The 17,233-nt window shown below is 35.7% G+C and overlaps 2 protein-coding genes across 3 annotated transcripts; both read left to right on the top strand.

Annotated features, from left to right (window-relative positions):
- The first annotated feature begins 2,129 nt into the window (after positions 1-2,129).
- On the top strand, positions 2,130-6,382 carry LOC108338835 (peptidyl-prolyl cis-trans isomerase CYP22). Of its 2 annotated transcripts, XM_017575875.2 has the most exons (7): positions 2,134-2,384; positions 3,008-3,031; positions 3,922-4,009; positions 4,822-4,914; positions 5,338-5,370; positions 5,470-5,526; positions 6,019-6,382. In XM_017575875.2, exons 1-7 carry the CDS (start codon positions 2,200-2,202, stop codon positions 6,127-6,129), a joined length of 591 nt encoding a protein of 196 aa, XP_017431364.1. In that variant the 5' UTR covers positions 2,134-2,199; the 3' UTR covers positions 6,130-6,382. The 2 variants fall into 2 exon arrangements, with proteins under 2 accessions (XP_052733705.1, XP_017431364.1); XM_052877745.1 differs by lacking the exon at positions 3,008-3,031 and having other exon boundaries at positions 2,130-2,384.
- Positions 6,383-8,997: 2,615 nt separating this feature from the next.
- On the top strand, positions 8,998-11,502 carry LOC108340320 (NADH dehydrogenase [ubiquinone] 1 alpha subcomplex subunit 6). The gene is made up of 2 exons (XM_017577611.2): positions 8,998-9,321; positions 11,039-11,502. The coding sequence occupies exons 1-2, from the start codon at positions 9,109-9,111 to the stop codon at positions 11,222-11,224; spliced, it is 399 nt and encodes a 132-aa protein (XP_017433100.1). The 5' UTR covers positions 8,998-9,108; the 3' UTR covers positions 11,225-11,502.
- Positions 11,503-17,233: the final 5,731 nt, after the last annotated feature.

The following is a 17,233-nucleotide window of genomic DNA, read 5'->3' as shown; positions in this document are numbered from 1 at the left end:
AACTAATGAGGGGTCACCCCACACTCATTGGACTCACATCACATCACCAACCAACTTCTCCCACCATTGAAACACCAGGACCACCCTAAGAAAAGTGCAAAAGTGCTTAAAACTCACCTTTTTGGCCAATGGTGACCCCAGTTCACATGACTGAGTACCTGTGTTGGACTTTCTGTACAAAATCCAGTTTTCTCTCGGGTAATCGTTTACCAGGATTCTGTAAACGATTACCAGACCATTTTTTCAACACTCTGACTCATCCCATGCACTACTTCGTCCCTCTACTCATCACGGGTCACTCCACACTTCTTGCGTTTACATCAATGACCAACACTCATCTCCCCACTTAGAATTTGATCAACTCCTTCCCATTAATTACCATTAATTTGGATGTATTTGGATGTATTTTGTACTCTTATTAAGTACTTTAATTGTGTGTGTTGAATTCTTATTAAGCACTTTCATTGTCTATGTTGAATTCTTATTAACCACTTTAATTAAATATCTTATTATAGTTGTACTGATATTATGTTGTGATATTTGGAAGTAGTGATATTATGTAATTATATCTGTTTTTTGCCACGTATCCTTAATATGTATTACAGTAATATACGTAAGGGACCACCTTCAACAATTTTTAAAGGAAAAAGGGACCACCGTGAACAATTTTTAAAGCAAAGGGGGACTACATTTAACATTTTTAAAACAAAGGGGGGACTAAAACGAACTTTATTGCACGAACTCAGATTGTTCACTCATATTACAACAACTGATATTACATCAACAAAACATGATGTTAAACACCTAACCCATTACATGAACAAAACATAAAATTGCACATTGCACACCTAAGATCAAGCTAAACACAGCCACAATGTCATAATGTTCAACACAATAACAGCAAACACAACTCCAAGTAAGAACTTTATCCTTCTCTGCAACTCTTTGACATTATTTTCCAGATCAAATATCCTGTTGCTTTGTCTCACAATTGTACCATCTCTATCATCAGCATTGTCCTCAAAACACCACTTGAAAAAATTACATGACATCCCACTTGATATCCCACCCTATTATTCACCAAGAACACAAAAATGTTAAAACAAATAAAATCCAAAACACATGGAAGTGGACAGTACGCTATTCAAAACACCTTGTAATGGCGACATCCCCAAAATTTCCTCCCAGCATTCCTTGAAGTTCTAGCAACTTTCATTACAGCAATATCACCACAGTGGCAAATAGGGGTTATCCCAACTCCCCTGGAAACAACACCGTGTGAGGATTGCGAAAATCCTTTGGAGGTTGCCTTCGAACAGGAAGAACAACTCTGTGATGAATTCATCCCTAACCCTAAACCTCTGCTTTTAAATTTCAGAACCCTAACTTTGCTTTTCAATTTGGGTAAAACAGCCATGAATCCTCTGCTCTCAGGATGAATCACCAATTCACAGTGCCACGTCAACAAAAAAATGTACAGCTCATCAGTTTTCTTCCAACTGGGCAGCTGTGCCGTTAGTTTTTTAACGCCGTAACCAAAAAGGACTAATTTGCACCGTTTTTGCGAAAAGTGGGATCTTAGTGAACTTTTGGAAAAAAGTATGACCAATTTGAACAGACCCTACGAAAAGTGGGACCAAAATAGGAATTAAACCTATATAAAAATATGTGTTACAGAAAGTCCCGAAGTTAGTATCAATTTATTTTCTAACTATGTCAATTTTTTTAACCAAGTTATTGGTCTAAAAACCAACTTATTTTGTCCCTAACTAGTCTCAATCAAATAATTTATCATCTTTAATCAAATGTATCCTCCCAATCTTTTTTTTAAAGATGCCAAGTCGACTTAAACAAAAAGAATAATATTGAAATTTAAAAAAAAAATTAAGATATAAAATTAGGGATTTAAAAAATAGAGGTATGAAATTGAATTTTATAAATAAATAAAATGATTAAGACATTAATTTAACCAATGTTTATTATTCTTAAATCTATTATAAAAGAACTGACAAAATACTTAATATTTAAAATTAAACAGAAAAATTGAACCGTTAATACTTAATAATTCAGACATTATTATTATTATTATTATTATTATTTTCCATTTGGTTTTTATTCCACACTTTTTCTCTTCACTTCAATTTAAAGTGCGAGCGTGAGGCTCTTGGAATCGTTACGCAGTAGTTGTCTGAGGTGAAAATGGCTGCTTCGGTGGCAGGGAACGCGACCACGAACACGAACGCGGGTGTGGAGTGGCACGTGCGTCCTCCAAACCCTAAGAACCCAATCGTCTTCTTCGATGTCACCATCGGCAACATACCTGCTGGTCGAATCAAGATGGAACTCTTCGCCGACATTGCGCCCAAAACCGCCGAGAATTTCAGGTTCGTTACTCCGTTCGATTTTGTAGAGTCTCTATTGTTCCTTATTTAGAATACATGTGGTACAACCACTGTGCTTTATGCTTAGACTTCTTCATTTGAACCTTGGCTTCTGCTATCGTGCTGTGGATGAACTTTCCCGAATTAGGAAAAAAAGTTTTAATATGTTTTATGTGCGAGAAAATATCTCAAGCTTTGATTTTGTTCGTTATAAATTTTTTGTTTGTTTTTAATTCCTCCCGATATTTTATGCTGATAACTATTTCTCTGTGCCTTGACTTTATGTGCTTCTGCTGCAACCACTGAGGGCTATGCTGATAACTATTTTCTGGGCCTTGGCTTGCTTGTTAGTTAACCTTGTTGTTAAGTTGATGAACGAATTTCCACGAATTGGAGAAAAAAAAAGAGTTTTTGGTTCCCGAAAATATCTCAAGTTTTGATGTTTAGTCCGTAACTACACGTGCTTGTATAGACCCTAACAAGGGACTGAAACCATTTCATTTTGTTCTCTCTCCTTAAGTTTTGTTTTGGACTTTTTTGTGGGTGTTTGTTTTGCTTTCAGATTCTCTCTAATGACAGAATCATCTCCAGATCAATTGATGAATTTGGCTTATGTTATTTGGCAGGCAGTTCTGCACTGGGGAGTACAGGTAGTGAAGCAGTCTTCTCCAGTCTATCCAACACTTTCTTGTCATTTCCTGCTTTCAAAGTCTGAAAGTTGAATGAGGATCAATGCTAGGGTGGTGTTGCTTTCTTGGCTTTCAGACTTTGTTTTCATGATTGCCATAATGGTAGTATTTCTAAGTCAAATGTTGGTCTGGTGTGATAAGGTTGTTATCTTGTCACCTGACGGTCATGGTTTTATAGTTTGGAAATGGTTTCTCCACTTGTGGGGAAAAAAGGGGATGGATGTTAAAGTCATCCCAATTGTATCCCCATACTGTTTCACTGGGATATTTTGTTTTTATAATTTTCCATTTGGACTCAAGATAGTTATGACGATATGAATCTATTACTGTCATCCCCGTAGTATACTCTGGTTGTTTATACTGGTGAATTTCAATGCAAGATTCTTAGCCTTAATCCTAGTTGGCAGCACTTTCTTGTCGTTTCCTGCTTTCAGAGTCTTAAAATTGAATGACGGCCAGTGCTAGGATGTTTAGTGTTGCTTTCTTGGCTTTCAGCCTTTGTTTTCATGATTGTCATAATGATGAATTGATAATGATAGTATTTCTAAGTCAAATGTTGCCGTGGTGCGATAGTATTTCTAAGTCAAATCTTGTGAGTGGAAGGTCAAGGTTTTGAATTTTAGAAATGGTCTCTCCACTTGATGGGATAAAGCTGCATACATCTATTTGTGGGGAAAGGGGATGATTACTGAAATCATTATTCTACTCATAGAAGTACAATTCTGTGAGTACGGAAGGCTGAAGTCATCCCAATTATATCCCAAAACTCATTCAAACGGCCAGATTGTTTACATTTTTGGTTGGTGGGTTTAAGTTAAAGAATACTTCTCATGATCTGATTTTATTTGCAGAAAAGCTGGACTTCCGGTTGGTTACAAGGGTTGTCAATTTCATAGAGTGATTAAGGATTTTATGATTCAAGCTGGCGATTTTGTAAAGGTACCTGGTGTGGTTTTTCTGACTTTATCTGTTAAATATGTACTATGCCATAGCTGAGGTGTTTATGTCAACATTCATGAAAATAAAAAAAGATGATGCCTATGCATGGTTTGATCTTTTAGTACAGATACGACATGATGCTTAACTTAGTTATAACATCCATGTTTCATGCCCAACATTTTTGTGGAAACTATCTTATAGTGATGAATCCTTATAGCTGAAGAGGTTCACTGCGAAACTGCTGTAGTGGGTTAACGCCATGACTGCTATTTTGAAGATTTTAAATACAAATCCATAAAAATTTATACTACACACAAAAATACTCACAATGAAAAAATAATCCAAAATTTAAGACATTAATAATTTGAGTAAATTATAAATGAAAGGCTGAGCAACACTCCAGAACAGAGGAAAACAAAAGCAAGAAATTTGTGTGACAAAAAGTACTTGCATGAAAATTGAGTTGTGCTAGGGAGTTGTTCCAAACTTCAAGGACCAAAAGCCGACTTAGTGTACTAAGGTTTTCTTCTAGAATTTTCTTGTGATCCTTGCAATGTCTTTTTATTTGGAATCCTACAAAAAAAAAAAACACACAATTTACAACCTCAAAGTTCCCTTATGTAGATAATTAGTTAGTACCGCTGTTCATGTGTATGCATTAATTGATCTATCTTTGAATTTACCTGCATGCAGTTCTGCCCTCCATTTTAATTCGTAAGATTTGTATGGCTTGGATAAATTTGTCAGGAGCAACAATAGAACTAATCCTAGTTTTATACAAAATCCTTACTCTAATAAATTCTTCCTTGCAGGGTGATGGTAGTGGATGTGTTTCAATTTATGGACTTAAGCTTGATGATGAAAACTTTATTGCCAAACACACTGGCCCCGGCCTTCTGTCGATGGTATGTATTCGTTTGTGCCTTCTGTACTGGGATGATTGCAATGTTCATCAATTCCTTAAATAGCTTCGTAACTGGAGTACTAATTGACAGTACTTACACAAATCTAGACGACAGTTCCTAACAAGGTTAATCTACAAAGTTTTTGCATCCTGCACACTGGAATCATACAATGGTTATCAATTCGTGAAATAGCTACTTAACTGGAGCACTAATTGGCAGCACTTACATAAGCAATTCTATATTATATTTCCGAACAGATTTACTTACAATTGTTTTACTTCCTGAACACTTTGAAATCATATTGATTTTTCTTTGCTAACTTCAACCAATTACGGCATCAATTGATTCTATATGTATGTGTAAATTATGCTTTCGCTTGTTATAATGTAAAAAAGGATTAAGTCCAGTTTGTCTAATCTGCAGGCAAATAGTGGACCAAATACCAATGGTTGTCAGGTAACTTTCCAATGGTCACCCCCTTTTTCTTTCCCTTTTCTCAGTGGCAACTTTGAATTGGTCATGTATTTGTATTGATAAATCTTCTCTATCTTGCAGTTTTTTATAACATGTGCAAAATGCGACTGGCTTGACAACAAGCATGTCGTTTTCGGGGTATACTTTTCATATCTTCTGTTGCATATATTAATTATTCTTCAAACAGCCACCAGAATCTGAATTTAATTGTTCCTCAAGTTTTATGTCTTCATGAATTCAAATTCAGATGCCGGATATTTGGGTAACAAAGATTGCAAGGTTTTATCAGATCTGTAAACTTAGAATAATACCTTAAGCCTGAGATCTGAACAAACTAAATCAACTTTCAAATTTAAGTTACGCAAGTAGAAAATGTGAAGGTTTTTTCGGCATGCACAGATTGCTAATTGCTTATTATGCCAAATGTGATGGGAAAAAATAATATGTCTCCCTTTGAGGGGAGGACTACATGCCTTGCTCATATCGCAGTTATTGTCTAAAATGAAATTTAACTCAAAAATTCATATGCACTCCTTGTCTATGTGCTTTTTTGGAAATTTTACTGGCATCTTCCTTCTCCCAAATTTTTTAATGTGTTGTGCATTTACAATCTATCCTCCCTTCATGCAGAGAGTGCTTGGAGATGGCCTTTTGGTTGTAAGGAAGATTGAGAACGTGGCAACTGGACCCAATAACCGGCCAAAATTAGCTTGCGTCATTGCAGAATGTGGTGAAATGTAAATTTTAATGGAACTTCGCCAACAAACAATTGTCCCCCAAACAATTGGTTGAATCCTCTACACCAACTGCACTCACTATACAGATGTGGAATTTCTGCACTACATGTATTTCTTTGTGCCCCCTTGAAACTAAAAATTCTTGCCATGGGATTTTTTAATGTAAGACTGTATAATTATATCAGCATACAGTTGAGTAGCACAGCTAATTGAATGGTTATGCTCGAGGATGATAGAATGATCTTACTTTGATGCATCTTTTAGGCCCATAATCATCATACATGTACACGCAGTTGTAGTATGCAAGTTAATAGTGTGTTAGAAATACTTCTAGAGCTACTTACTGGCACATTATTTCTAAAAGCAGGTGGAGTATAGAATATTTATGGAGGAAAGATTTACACAATACTTGCCTAGTTTATAATCTAATCTCAAAATTAGCAATTTGCTCCCAATGTTCTTAATAAAATCTAGGGAAATTATTAGGAGTTTTGCATTATAACACAAGTATTACATGTCACATTAATTATCGGAAGTAATGACTAATTCCATTGAAAAAAAAAGGTTTAATTGCTTGCATTGTCCCTAATTTGGCTGCAACGTGTCAAAGTAGTCCATCTTCTTAAAAAAATTTCAATTACGTACAAACTTGGTTTAAAAGTGTCAATTTCGTCCAAACGTATGTAAAATTTGCTTCAATCAAGTCTCTTCTGTTAAATTCACCAAAACGGACGTTAATTTTTTAGTTCTCTCCTCTGCTTCTCTGCTCTGCTCCTTTGGACATTATAAAATAATATAATGATAATATAAAATATAAAATAATACATTAAGCAATTATTAGAAAATTTGAAAATATTATGCATATATATTAAATTGAAAAAACAGTATACGTGGACTAAGTTATACAAAACTTCTGCACAGAGTAATGATTGTGGATGAAACTCTCATTTCTCATATATTTATACTTGGTTTTAGTTTATCTTACAAAAACATGAAAACTAAATCTAAACAAAAAGTATTCTTTTCACACCCATTTTCTGCTTCATTCGATAATTGCTTTTCATAGTAAAATATTATATTAAAATAATAACAATAAATATAATTAAAATATTATAATTCGTAGTAAAATATTATCTAAAAATCAAATAATTCATTTTTCTGTTCTTTAACTAAAAAGGTATTTACAAAATTATTTATTTTGGTATAATATTGGTTGAACTGTTTCTACATATTTTCATTTTCTTTAAAAAAGAATTATACGTTTTGTGTTAATTATATATATATAATTTATCGTCATTAAAAGTATATTAAAAATATATATAAGATAATAGGATAAATCATATATATTTAAAATAATTTATTAATTAATTTATTTACTAAAATAGTTTTAAGATAATAAAATATAAGATAGATATTTATATTTGAGATTAATAAAATTATTTTACTTTAAAATACACATATTTAAATTAATAGATATTGTATAACTTTAATTTTTTCTTTCAATTAACAGGCACAATTCTCTATTAATAAATCATATGTAGCATATTGGTAAAAAAAAAGTGGAATAATAATTTAGATAAAATCATTTAGTTACATCATGATCATGATTTAATTTATGTAAATATTAAATATAAGTGAAAAACATTTTACTAAAGGAGCAGCAGAGCAGCAGAGCAGAAGAGCAGAGAAGCAGAGGAGAGAGAAAAAAAATTAACGTCCGTTTATGTGGATTTAACGGGAGGGACTTGATTGAAGCAAATTTTACATACGTTTGGACAAAATTGACACTTTTAAACCAAGTTTGGACGTAATTGAAACTTTTTTAAAAAGATGGACTAACTTGACACGTTGCAGCCAAACTGTGGACAATGCAAGCAATTAAACCAAAAAAAAAAGTTATATCTTCTTTATATTAATTTTTAATTAAAATTAAGACTTTGTAATGTGTTAAGTTTTGGAGGGGCTTTTACTTTATAATTTATTGAATCCAAACTCTTATTTTAATTAAAATAATCGCAATCAACACTAATATTGTTATATGCACACTCAAGAAATAGTTTTTAAACATTTAGCATAGCCACTCTACCAGAACAAAAGTCATTCCGTGCCACTTATTTATCTTGATGATTCCTCCTCACATCCTCCAAAATATTACAATTTTTAATATAAAACTTCTAAAGCCTATTTATATGGTTTGATATTTTTTAATTGTGTAACAAATGAATTCTCACAACTATAAATTCATAATATACAAATAAATTTGTAATAGTTTAGTTTCGGAATATAAATATAATTCTAGAGGTCTAGATACGAAATATACGTCTCAACTTTCAGAATCTTAATTCGAAATGTTAGTGATTATGAAATAATCAACCACGATGGCATAAGGGAATAACTATTAGCATATTTTAGAATATATTTAATTCTAGATTCTCTTACTTTATTATTATTACTTTTTAAATGTTATAATTTAGTTTTCTGTCACACATTTTACCTTTTTTTTTCATTTCATGGATAAGTAAAATATTAACAACGGTTATATGTCACGAAATTTCTTTTAAAAAATTGTAACTATGTTTTACAAAAATTGGTAACAAAAAAATTTCTTAAAAAAATGGTAACACTTTTTATTACTCTATTGACATTTTAATCATTAACATATGTAAAAAAATATGATGGTAAAATACAAAAAAAAATGAATTGATAAATTTAAGTAATGTAGATGAATGTAAATTGAAAAATGAAAAAAGAAAACAAAAGTTGGTGTACATAGTAATCCGCCAATTGGGTGTACATGGCATAAGCAAAAAGCCCAAATTCGAAACGATGCCGTCGAGCGCGTGGCCATCATGTGTTTCTCACACGTTCTTTCTTCCATTTTTCTCATCGCAATAAACCAGTGCAATTTCTAGGGAAGAATAGAAGCAAGAAACGAAAAAGCGATCGAGTTGTGACTCAGTGAGTTCCGAGTTTCAAGTTAGAAATGGCGAGCGCGCTTCGGAACGTGAAGGTGCTTCCGAACTCGGGGAGTGTGGAGGAGGCGCGTCAGCGCGTGTTCGATTTCTTCAGAGCAGCGTGCCGTTCTCTACCCTCTGTCATGGAAATCTACAACCTATACGATGTAACTTCTGTCGCCCAGCTTCGTTCCACCGTCGCCTCCGAGATCCGCAAGAACATCGACGTCAGCGATCCAAAAGTATTTTTCATTTCTTTTCATTATTCTTTAATTTTTTTTAATTTGTTTTTGAACATCTTCTAATCTTCTTCTGAGCTTCAATCAATTTCGGTCTAAGATAGTGGTTGAAGATTATTATTTACTTATTCATTCACCAATTGACCTTCAGTGTTATAGATTTGATTTTGTTCAGTAAGTGCATTGCAGGGAATTAGGGTTATGTAATTACAAAAAATTAATGGCAAAAATATGAATTTGAAACAGAAATAAAAGTAGAGTAAATTCCCTCTTATTGATGCTGTTTCTTGGTAAGATAATAAAGATGTAACATTTTGTTGTTTGTGGTGGAAGCATTGCAATTATTGATTCAATGGGGTCGCTTGTTGTTTCTTTCAAATTGGATTTGGAGCAAGCTAGCTTGGTTAAGTCTAGGAATTCTATAAGAAAGACGTTTTTTGAGATATTAGAAAGGATATACGATAATCTCCCTCAGTTTTAATATTTGACAATTTTGTTTTTAACCACGTTTAATGATGTCATGTTTGCAACGAACCTCACCTTATGGGTAAGGTTATTGTTAAACTATTTCAATGTATAATCTGGTTAGCTTTCAAATCGCCTGTTCTGTTAATGGAATACCATTTGAAACATGCTGTATGAAAATTCTTGTGTACGCCATTTAGTGTTTGTTTGGTAAAGAAAAAAGAAATAAAACCTGCGAAAATAGAAAAGGTAAATGAAACTAATCTAAAAATAAGGTGGAAATTAAAGGTGCTTGGTTGAAGAGAAGTAGAAAACAAATTAGGAGAGAGTTGAAGAGATGAATAAAAAATAGGTAAGAAATAGAGTGGAAAAGTACTAGTGTACACCACTCTATTTTATTCAATCAAACAATGAACAGTATTTCCAATCTCCCCATCTATTTTCTCCAACATAAAAGGGGCTTAGTTTCCCACATTGACTTAACTTATCGAGAGAAAATTTTACAAAGTGTCTTTACTTTGTAAGTTGTGGGCACATTGTTTGATTAAACTATAGGCTAACGAATGGGAAGAGTTTTGTAATGGCTAAGCTTATAGGATTTTCTCCTCTTCTAATTCAAGGGGATGCATTTCTATGATTTACGTATAGTAAAGAGGAGGCTGTATTCTTTGATCTAATGTGTTGCAAATGTGAAGGTGGAGGTTTTAGTTTCAACTTTATCATTGTCATGATAGAAACATGTGGAAAAATAGGATATGTCTTGCTGATATGTGGTTTAATTAAGGCTCCAAATTGGGTTTTCCAGATGGCAACCCATGACTATAATGGTTTTTTTTGTTTTGGCAACCTGTGAATCGTGTTTTGGTTGTCGGCAAATTAACATTTTTTATTAGCTTTGTTATCTCTTATTTCATGCCATGCTTAATGTTGTTATACCTCTGCAAATTTTGTAGAACACCACAATCTTTCTAAATATTTTATGTCTGGATGTGTCCGAAGACATGCCAGATTCTTCCTTTGATCCTTAGACACGATGAAACTTTCAAGCACGAGTTATTTTTGTGTACTTGGGCTCAGTGACTCGCCCCTTCAATGCAAAAAACATATATTCTACTTGGACATATAGTTTTTATTCAAATTCTGTATCTCACAGATGCAATGCATGGAAGACTTTGAAAGTGATACTTCAGTAAAAACTAAAGAATTATATCTGTGAAAGCTTTTAGGAATATCACTAATGTTTGTGGACGTTCAGGTGGTCGATATGCTGCTTTTCAAAGGGATGGAAGAGCTGATGAACGTTGTGAACCATTCCAAGCAGAGGCATCATATCATTGGTCAGTACGTAGTTGGTCAGCAAGGGCAAATGCAGGATTCAGCCTCAAAAGACCCGGCCATCTCTCCCTTTCTGAAGAATTTCTACAGCGGCAACTACTTTTGAAACTTGGTCATAAGCTGTTCTGTTTCCTCAAATAAAGAGTTATCTTAAAATGTTTTTGTATGTCAATACTGGATGAGATAATGCTTTTGGGTTTGGATCAAACTACTGCATTCATTCTTCCTGGCTTAAGTTAAGAAAGTGATGTTTTTGCTTATTGTTGTGCATGCTTGCACACGTGTAAGTCTATTTTATATCATTCCAGATGAATGAATACATTGGATAGCATGTTAGAGAAATAATATTGTATTTTTGTGTAATAATTCCATGATATTCGGTCACCACGATTCGCAGGTGCTAATGATTTTTTATGAAGCATCATGTCTTTGCATTCCCATTAAGTGCCTTTTACTATTCGTTTGGTATTTTGCAGATATAGGGGGAGTAGAAGAAATAGATGAAAAATAAGTTTGTGCATTTGGTTGTGTAAAAATAGTTGGGTAAGGAAGTATCTATTTTTGTTTAAGATCTGTGATGTAGAGTTTATGACAGTTGTTAGATATATTATATTTTTTAGTTAGTTAGTTATTATTTCTCATTTGTATTTTGGGCTTAGTCCATATTTCTTCTATTATAAATAGATAACCCTATGTGTGTATTTAACACAAGGGGATATTCTCTCCCAATCTTTTCTATTTCTCATATGGTATCTAGAGCACAGGAATAGTTCCGGTCAACTCCACGGTCTCCGGCACTCATCACTGCCGTCGCCGTCGCCGTCGGAGTTCCAGAATCGACCGGCGACCACACCATCGGAATCGTCTCGGCCGGGCGACCACCGTCGCACAAAGACCGCGGCGATCGGAGCACCCACGCGCCGCCACGCGCCGCCGCAAGATTCGCCGCTGCCGCCGCGCGTGCCGGCGCGTCGCCGGAGCTTTCCGCCGCCGATCAGCACCGCCGTGATCGCCTCCTCGCCCTCTTTCTGGATCTGTGGTCGTTGCGTCAATCGGAGCACTTTGAATTTTTAGGGTTTCTCCTTCTCTATGGCGTCTTCCTCGTCTACAAACACCTCTATTGGTGGCTCATCTTCTGATCCTTCAATATATACCAATTATGTGAATGTACACTTGTCCATTGACAAGTTAGATGGCACAAATTATGCAACATGGGCGTCCGACATCAAACTTTGGTTGAAGAGTCAAGGGTATTTAGATCATCTTACTCAAAATGTGACTACTGCTCTCATAGATGACACTTCCCGCTGGATGAAAATTGATGCTCAGTTATGCATTGTTATAAAGTCCACCATTCACTCCTCACTGAAACAAATGTTTCGATCCTATGAAACATGTTCAGAAGTATGGGCACAAGCGAAGTTGTTATACACAAATGACACTCAGCGTCTTTATGGTGTTTGTCAGGACCTATTCACTGTTATTGGTCCGCGCAATCCTGGTCCTATGGCAGAATATTTGGGTAAAATTCATGCCCTTCTTCATGACTTTAATGATATATTACCTCCTGCTTCCACTCTTGCTGAAGAATTGGAACAACGATCAAAGTTCTTCATGTTGTTGGCATTATACGGACTCTCTGATGATGTTTCTCATGTCCGTGATCAGATTTTGGGTTCTCCTGTCATACCCAACTTTACTTCTACTTGTTCTGCTCTTTTGCGTATACCGAGCAAACCCGTCACTGAGACATCCCCTCATACTGATGATTCCTCTGTTATGGCTGCTCAACGTGATGATCGAAGTCGGTCTCGCAAGCCAAGTAAAGGACGTTTAAAATGTGACCATTGTGGCAAGTTAGGCCACAAAATTGATAGATGTTATGCTCTCCATGGACGTCCTCCTCGGCCTGTAGCAATGGCAAATTCTGATCCACCTCCCCGATCACCGTCTGCAGACCATCCTACTTCATCTAATATCGTAGACAAACCTGCAATCTTCAACGAATTTCTCAAATGGTATGAGGATCATCAGCACTCTGGTTCCACTACATCTGCATCTGTTGCACGTACAGGTACACCTTTTGTTGGTCTAACTCACTCCCTCGGACCTTGGGTCCTTGACTCAGGCGCCACCGATCATATCACTGGTAACAAGTCCTTGTTTTCTTCCTTGTCATGTCCGAATAATTTACCCTCAGTAACAATGGCTGATGGGTCTAGAGTCTCATCTCATGGTATTGGTACTGTTAATATTTTTCCATCCATATCCATTGATCATGTACTTTATGTCCCTGGGTCTCCCTTCAACTTATTGTCCATTAGTCGTTTAACTCGTACTCTTAATTGTGTTATTTCATTTACTAAAGATTCTGTTTGGTTGCAGGACCGGAGTTCGAAACACATGATTGGCACAGGATGTGAGTCTCATGGCCTTTATCATCTCCGCCCTTCTCCACATGTTGGCGTTGTCATGGAGTCACCATCCCTTCTTCATGCTCAGTTCGGTCATCCCAGTCTTGCCAAACTACAACAACTTGTCCCGAGGTTGTCCACACTATCAAGTTTGTCGTGTGAGTCTTGTCAGTTAGGGAAGCATACTCGTAGTTCCTTTCCTCGTAGTGTCTCACAACGGGCGTCGTCTCCTTTTTCATTGGTTCATTCTGACATTTGGGGACCTAGTCGTGTTAAGTCCATTTTAGGTTTTCAGTATTTTGTTACCTTTATTGATGACTATTCTAGATGTACTTGGTTGTTTTTAATGAAGAATCGTTCTGAGTTGTTTTCTATTTTTCAAACTTTTTTCAATGAAATAAAAACACAGTTTGGGGTTTCTATTCGAAATTTACGTAGTGATAATGGCCGTGAATACCTTTCTCAACCGTTTAAACAGTTTATGGCTTCTCATGGCATTCTTCACCAAACCTCATGTGCTTATACCCCTCAACAAAATGGGGTGGCTGAGCGCAAGAATAGACACCTTATTGAAACAACTCGTACACTTCTTATTCATGGTCAAGTACCCTCACGTTTTTGGGGTGATGCAGTCCTCACAGCATGTTATCTTATCAACCGCATGCCATCTTCCGTCCTAGATAACAAAATCCCTCATTCTATCTTATTTCCTCAAGATCCTCTGCATCCATTACCTCTTTGAGTTTTTGGGTCTACATGTTTTGTTCATGATTTTAGTCCTGGTCTTGATAAGTTATCTCCTAGGTCTCACAAATGTGTCTTCTTAGGATTTCCACGGTCACAAAAGGGCTATAAGTGTTTTTCCCCTTCCCTCAATCGTCATTTTATCTCTGTTGATGTCACTTTTGATGAGTCTTCTTTTTACTTTTCACATCTATCTTCTAGTTCTGTACCTCTCCCTGTTACTGTTGATATTCCTCTTATATGTGATCCTCCTGGTGATGCTCCACCCATGTTGTCTTCTCCTTCTTTAGACCCTCATTCACCACAGGATCATCCTTCACCTCCACCCCTTCAGGTTTATAGTCGCCGTAACTGTCTCCCTCATGACTCACTTCCGGTGCCGCCTCATGTGTCTCCTCCGGCTCCAGCAACTGAGTCTGACTTGCCTATTGCCCTCCGTAAAGGTATACGCTCTACCCGTAACCCTTCCCCCCATTATACTGCTCTTAATTACCACAGATTATCTCCATCTTTTTATACTTGTCTCTCATCCATTTCTTCTGTGTCAATTCCCAAATCTGTGAGTGATGCCTTAACTCATCCTGGTTGGCGTCAAGCTATGCTGGATGAATTAAGTGCTTTACATGAAAATGGAACTTGGGAGCTGGTCCAATTACCATCTGGAAAGTCTGTTGTTGGTTGCAGGTGGGTGTATGCTATCAAGGTTGGTCCTGATGGCACGATTGATCGTTTGAAAGCTCGACTGGTTGCCAAAGGCTACACACAGATTTTTGGTTTGGATTATGGTGATACTTTTTCTCCAGTGGCAAAAATGACCTCTGTTCGCCTCTTCATTGCCATGGCCGCTCTTCGACAATGGACTCTTTACCAACTTGATGTCAAAAATGCTTTCCTCAATGGTGATTTGCATGAAGAATTTTATATGGAGCAACCGCCTGGCTTTGTTGCTCAGGGGGAGTCATCTGGATTGGTATGTCGTCTTCGCAAATCCTTATATGGCCTAAAACAGTCTCCTCGGGCCTGGTTTGGTAAATTCAGTGGTGTTGTTCAACAATTTGGTATGTCTCGCAGTGAAGCGGATCATTCAGTGTTCTATCGCCACTCGAGTGCTGGATGTATCTACTTAATAGTGTATGTCGATGATATTGTTCTCACAGGAAGCGACTATCTTGGCATCTCTCAGATGAAACAACACCTTTGTCATCATTTTCAAACCAAAGATCTTGGCAAACTCAGGTATTTTTTGGGTATTGAAGTAGCACAATCCAATGATGGTATTGTCATATCTCAGAGGAAGTATGCGTTAGACATCTTGGAGGAAACAGGGTTAATGAATTGTAAATCTGTTGAGACACCTATGGACCCTAACATCAAACTCCTACCAAATCAGGGGGAGCCTTTCTCAGATCCTGAACGGTACAGAAGACTAGTTGGTAAATTAAACTATCTTACTGTTACGCGTCCTGACATTTCCTTCGCAGTTAGTGTGGTGAGTCAATTTCTAAACTCCCCATGTGAAGACCATTGGGATGCAGTTGTTCGCATACTGAAGTATATTAAAAGATCACCTGGAAAAGGTTTGCTATATGGCCCTAACAACGATACAAAAATTGTTTGTTATTCAGATGCTGATTGGGCTGGTTCCCCTTCTGATAGGAGGTCTACTTCTGGATATTGTGTCTCTATTGGTAGCAACCTGATATCTTGGAAAAGTAAGAAGCAAAGTGTTGTGGCAAGGTCCAGTGCAGAAGCAGAATATAGAGCTATGGCATCAGCTACTTGCGAGCTTGTGTGGCTTAAACAATTGCTTGGTGAATTGAAATTTGGAGATGTCACTCAAATGATACTTATATGTGATAATCAAGCTGCTCTCCATATTAGCTCTAACCCTGTCTTCCATGAGAGAACCAAACACATTGAAGTTGATTGTCATTTCATTCGAGAAAAAATCATATCCGGAGATATCAAGACTGAATTTGTTAACTCAAGCAACCAGTTGGCAGACATATTCACTAAGTCCTTACGAGGACCTAGAATTGATTATCTTTGTAACAAGCTTGGAACATATGATTTATATGCTCCAGCTTGAGGGGGAGTGTTAGATATATTATATCTTTTAGTTAGTTAGTTATTATTTCTTATTTGTATTTTGGGCTTAGTCCATATTTCTTCTATTATAAATAGATAACCCTATGTGTGTATTATAAAATAGTTGGGTAAGGAAGTATCTATTTTTGTTTAAGATCTGTGATGTAGAGTTTATGACAGTTTACACATTTCGCTCAACTGAGTTTAACTCCTTCACAGTTGTGTAAGGAAGGTAAAAGATGCAAAACTCATTGTTAGAAACTACACAATAATTGTGAATCTTATCATGGATGATCGAGATCTGAGAAATTAGGATATTTACTATGGTTTTTGGACAGAGGAAAAAGTTGACCTGCTATGTGTAGTTGTAGTAGTCCTATTCCAAAACATGTTTGTCTACAAAGTGTTATACGTGAATTGGTATTGGAAACCACTAATAAACGTTAAATTTAAGGAATCTTTATTTTCTTTACTCATGGATTATTTTTTCAGGCCATTTACCATTTAAGTAATTTATATGAATAATTAATATTTTTTCATGATTTTTTTTATTTTTTATATGGTTCTTTGCTTCAAAAAGCAAAAAAAAATAATTTACTATTAATAATACCAAATATTCTTTTTATTCTAAGTTTTGCTATTTCGGATAATTTAATCGAAGATTAAAATGCATGAATTCTTGAAATTAGTTCGTAAAATGTAAATAATTGTTTTATTCTTTTCTAGTATTTGGCCTTTTTCAATGAATAATTAAATTTGTAGATTTTCTTCCACTTATTATCTGAGAAATGGAAGGTAGCATTATTTATCACTCTTTTGAACAAAACTCTCATTGATTGATCGAAATTATTTAGGGTTTACAAAATTTA

Source organism: Vigna angularis, chromosome 5 (genome assembly GCF_016808095.1).
Source record: "Vigna angularis cultivar LongXiaoDou No.4 chromosome 5, ASM1680809v1, whole genome shotgun sequence".
NCBI classification, from domain to species: Eukaryota; Viridiplantae; Streptophyta; class Magnoliopsida; order Fabales; family Fabaceae; genus Vigna; species Vigna angularis.
This window is presented reverse-complemented; position numbering and strand designations above follow the sequence as displayed.

What these genes read in the sequence shown, in the direction of transcription:
- LOC108338835 (XM_017575875.2), top strand. Translation starts at nt 2,200, where the DNA reads ATGGCTGCTTCGGTGGCAGGGAACGCGACCACGAACACGAACGCGGGT. An exon ending in AAAACCGCCGAGAATTTCAG is followed by an intron (nt 2,385 to 3,007) that starts GTTCGTTACTCC and finishes GTTATTTGGCAG; the next exon opens with GCAGTTCTGCACTGGGGAGT. An exon ending in CAAATACCAATGGTTGTCAG is followed by an intron (nt 5,371 to 5,469) that starts GTAACTTTCCAA and finishes TCTATCTTGCAG; the next exon opens with TTTTTTATAACATGTGCAAA.
- LOC108340320 (XM_017577611.2), top strand. Translation starts at nt 9,109, where the DNA reads ATGGCGAGCGCGCTTCGGAACGTGAAGGTGCTTCCGAACTCGGGGAGT. An exon ending in TCGACGTCAGCGATCCAAAA is followed by an intron (nt 9,322 to 11,038) that starts GTATTTTTCATT and finishes GTGGACGTTCAG; the next exon opens with GTGGTCGATATGCTGCTTTT.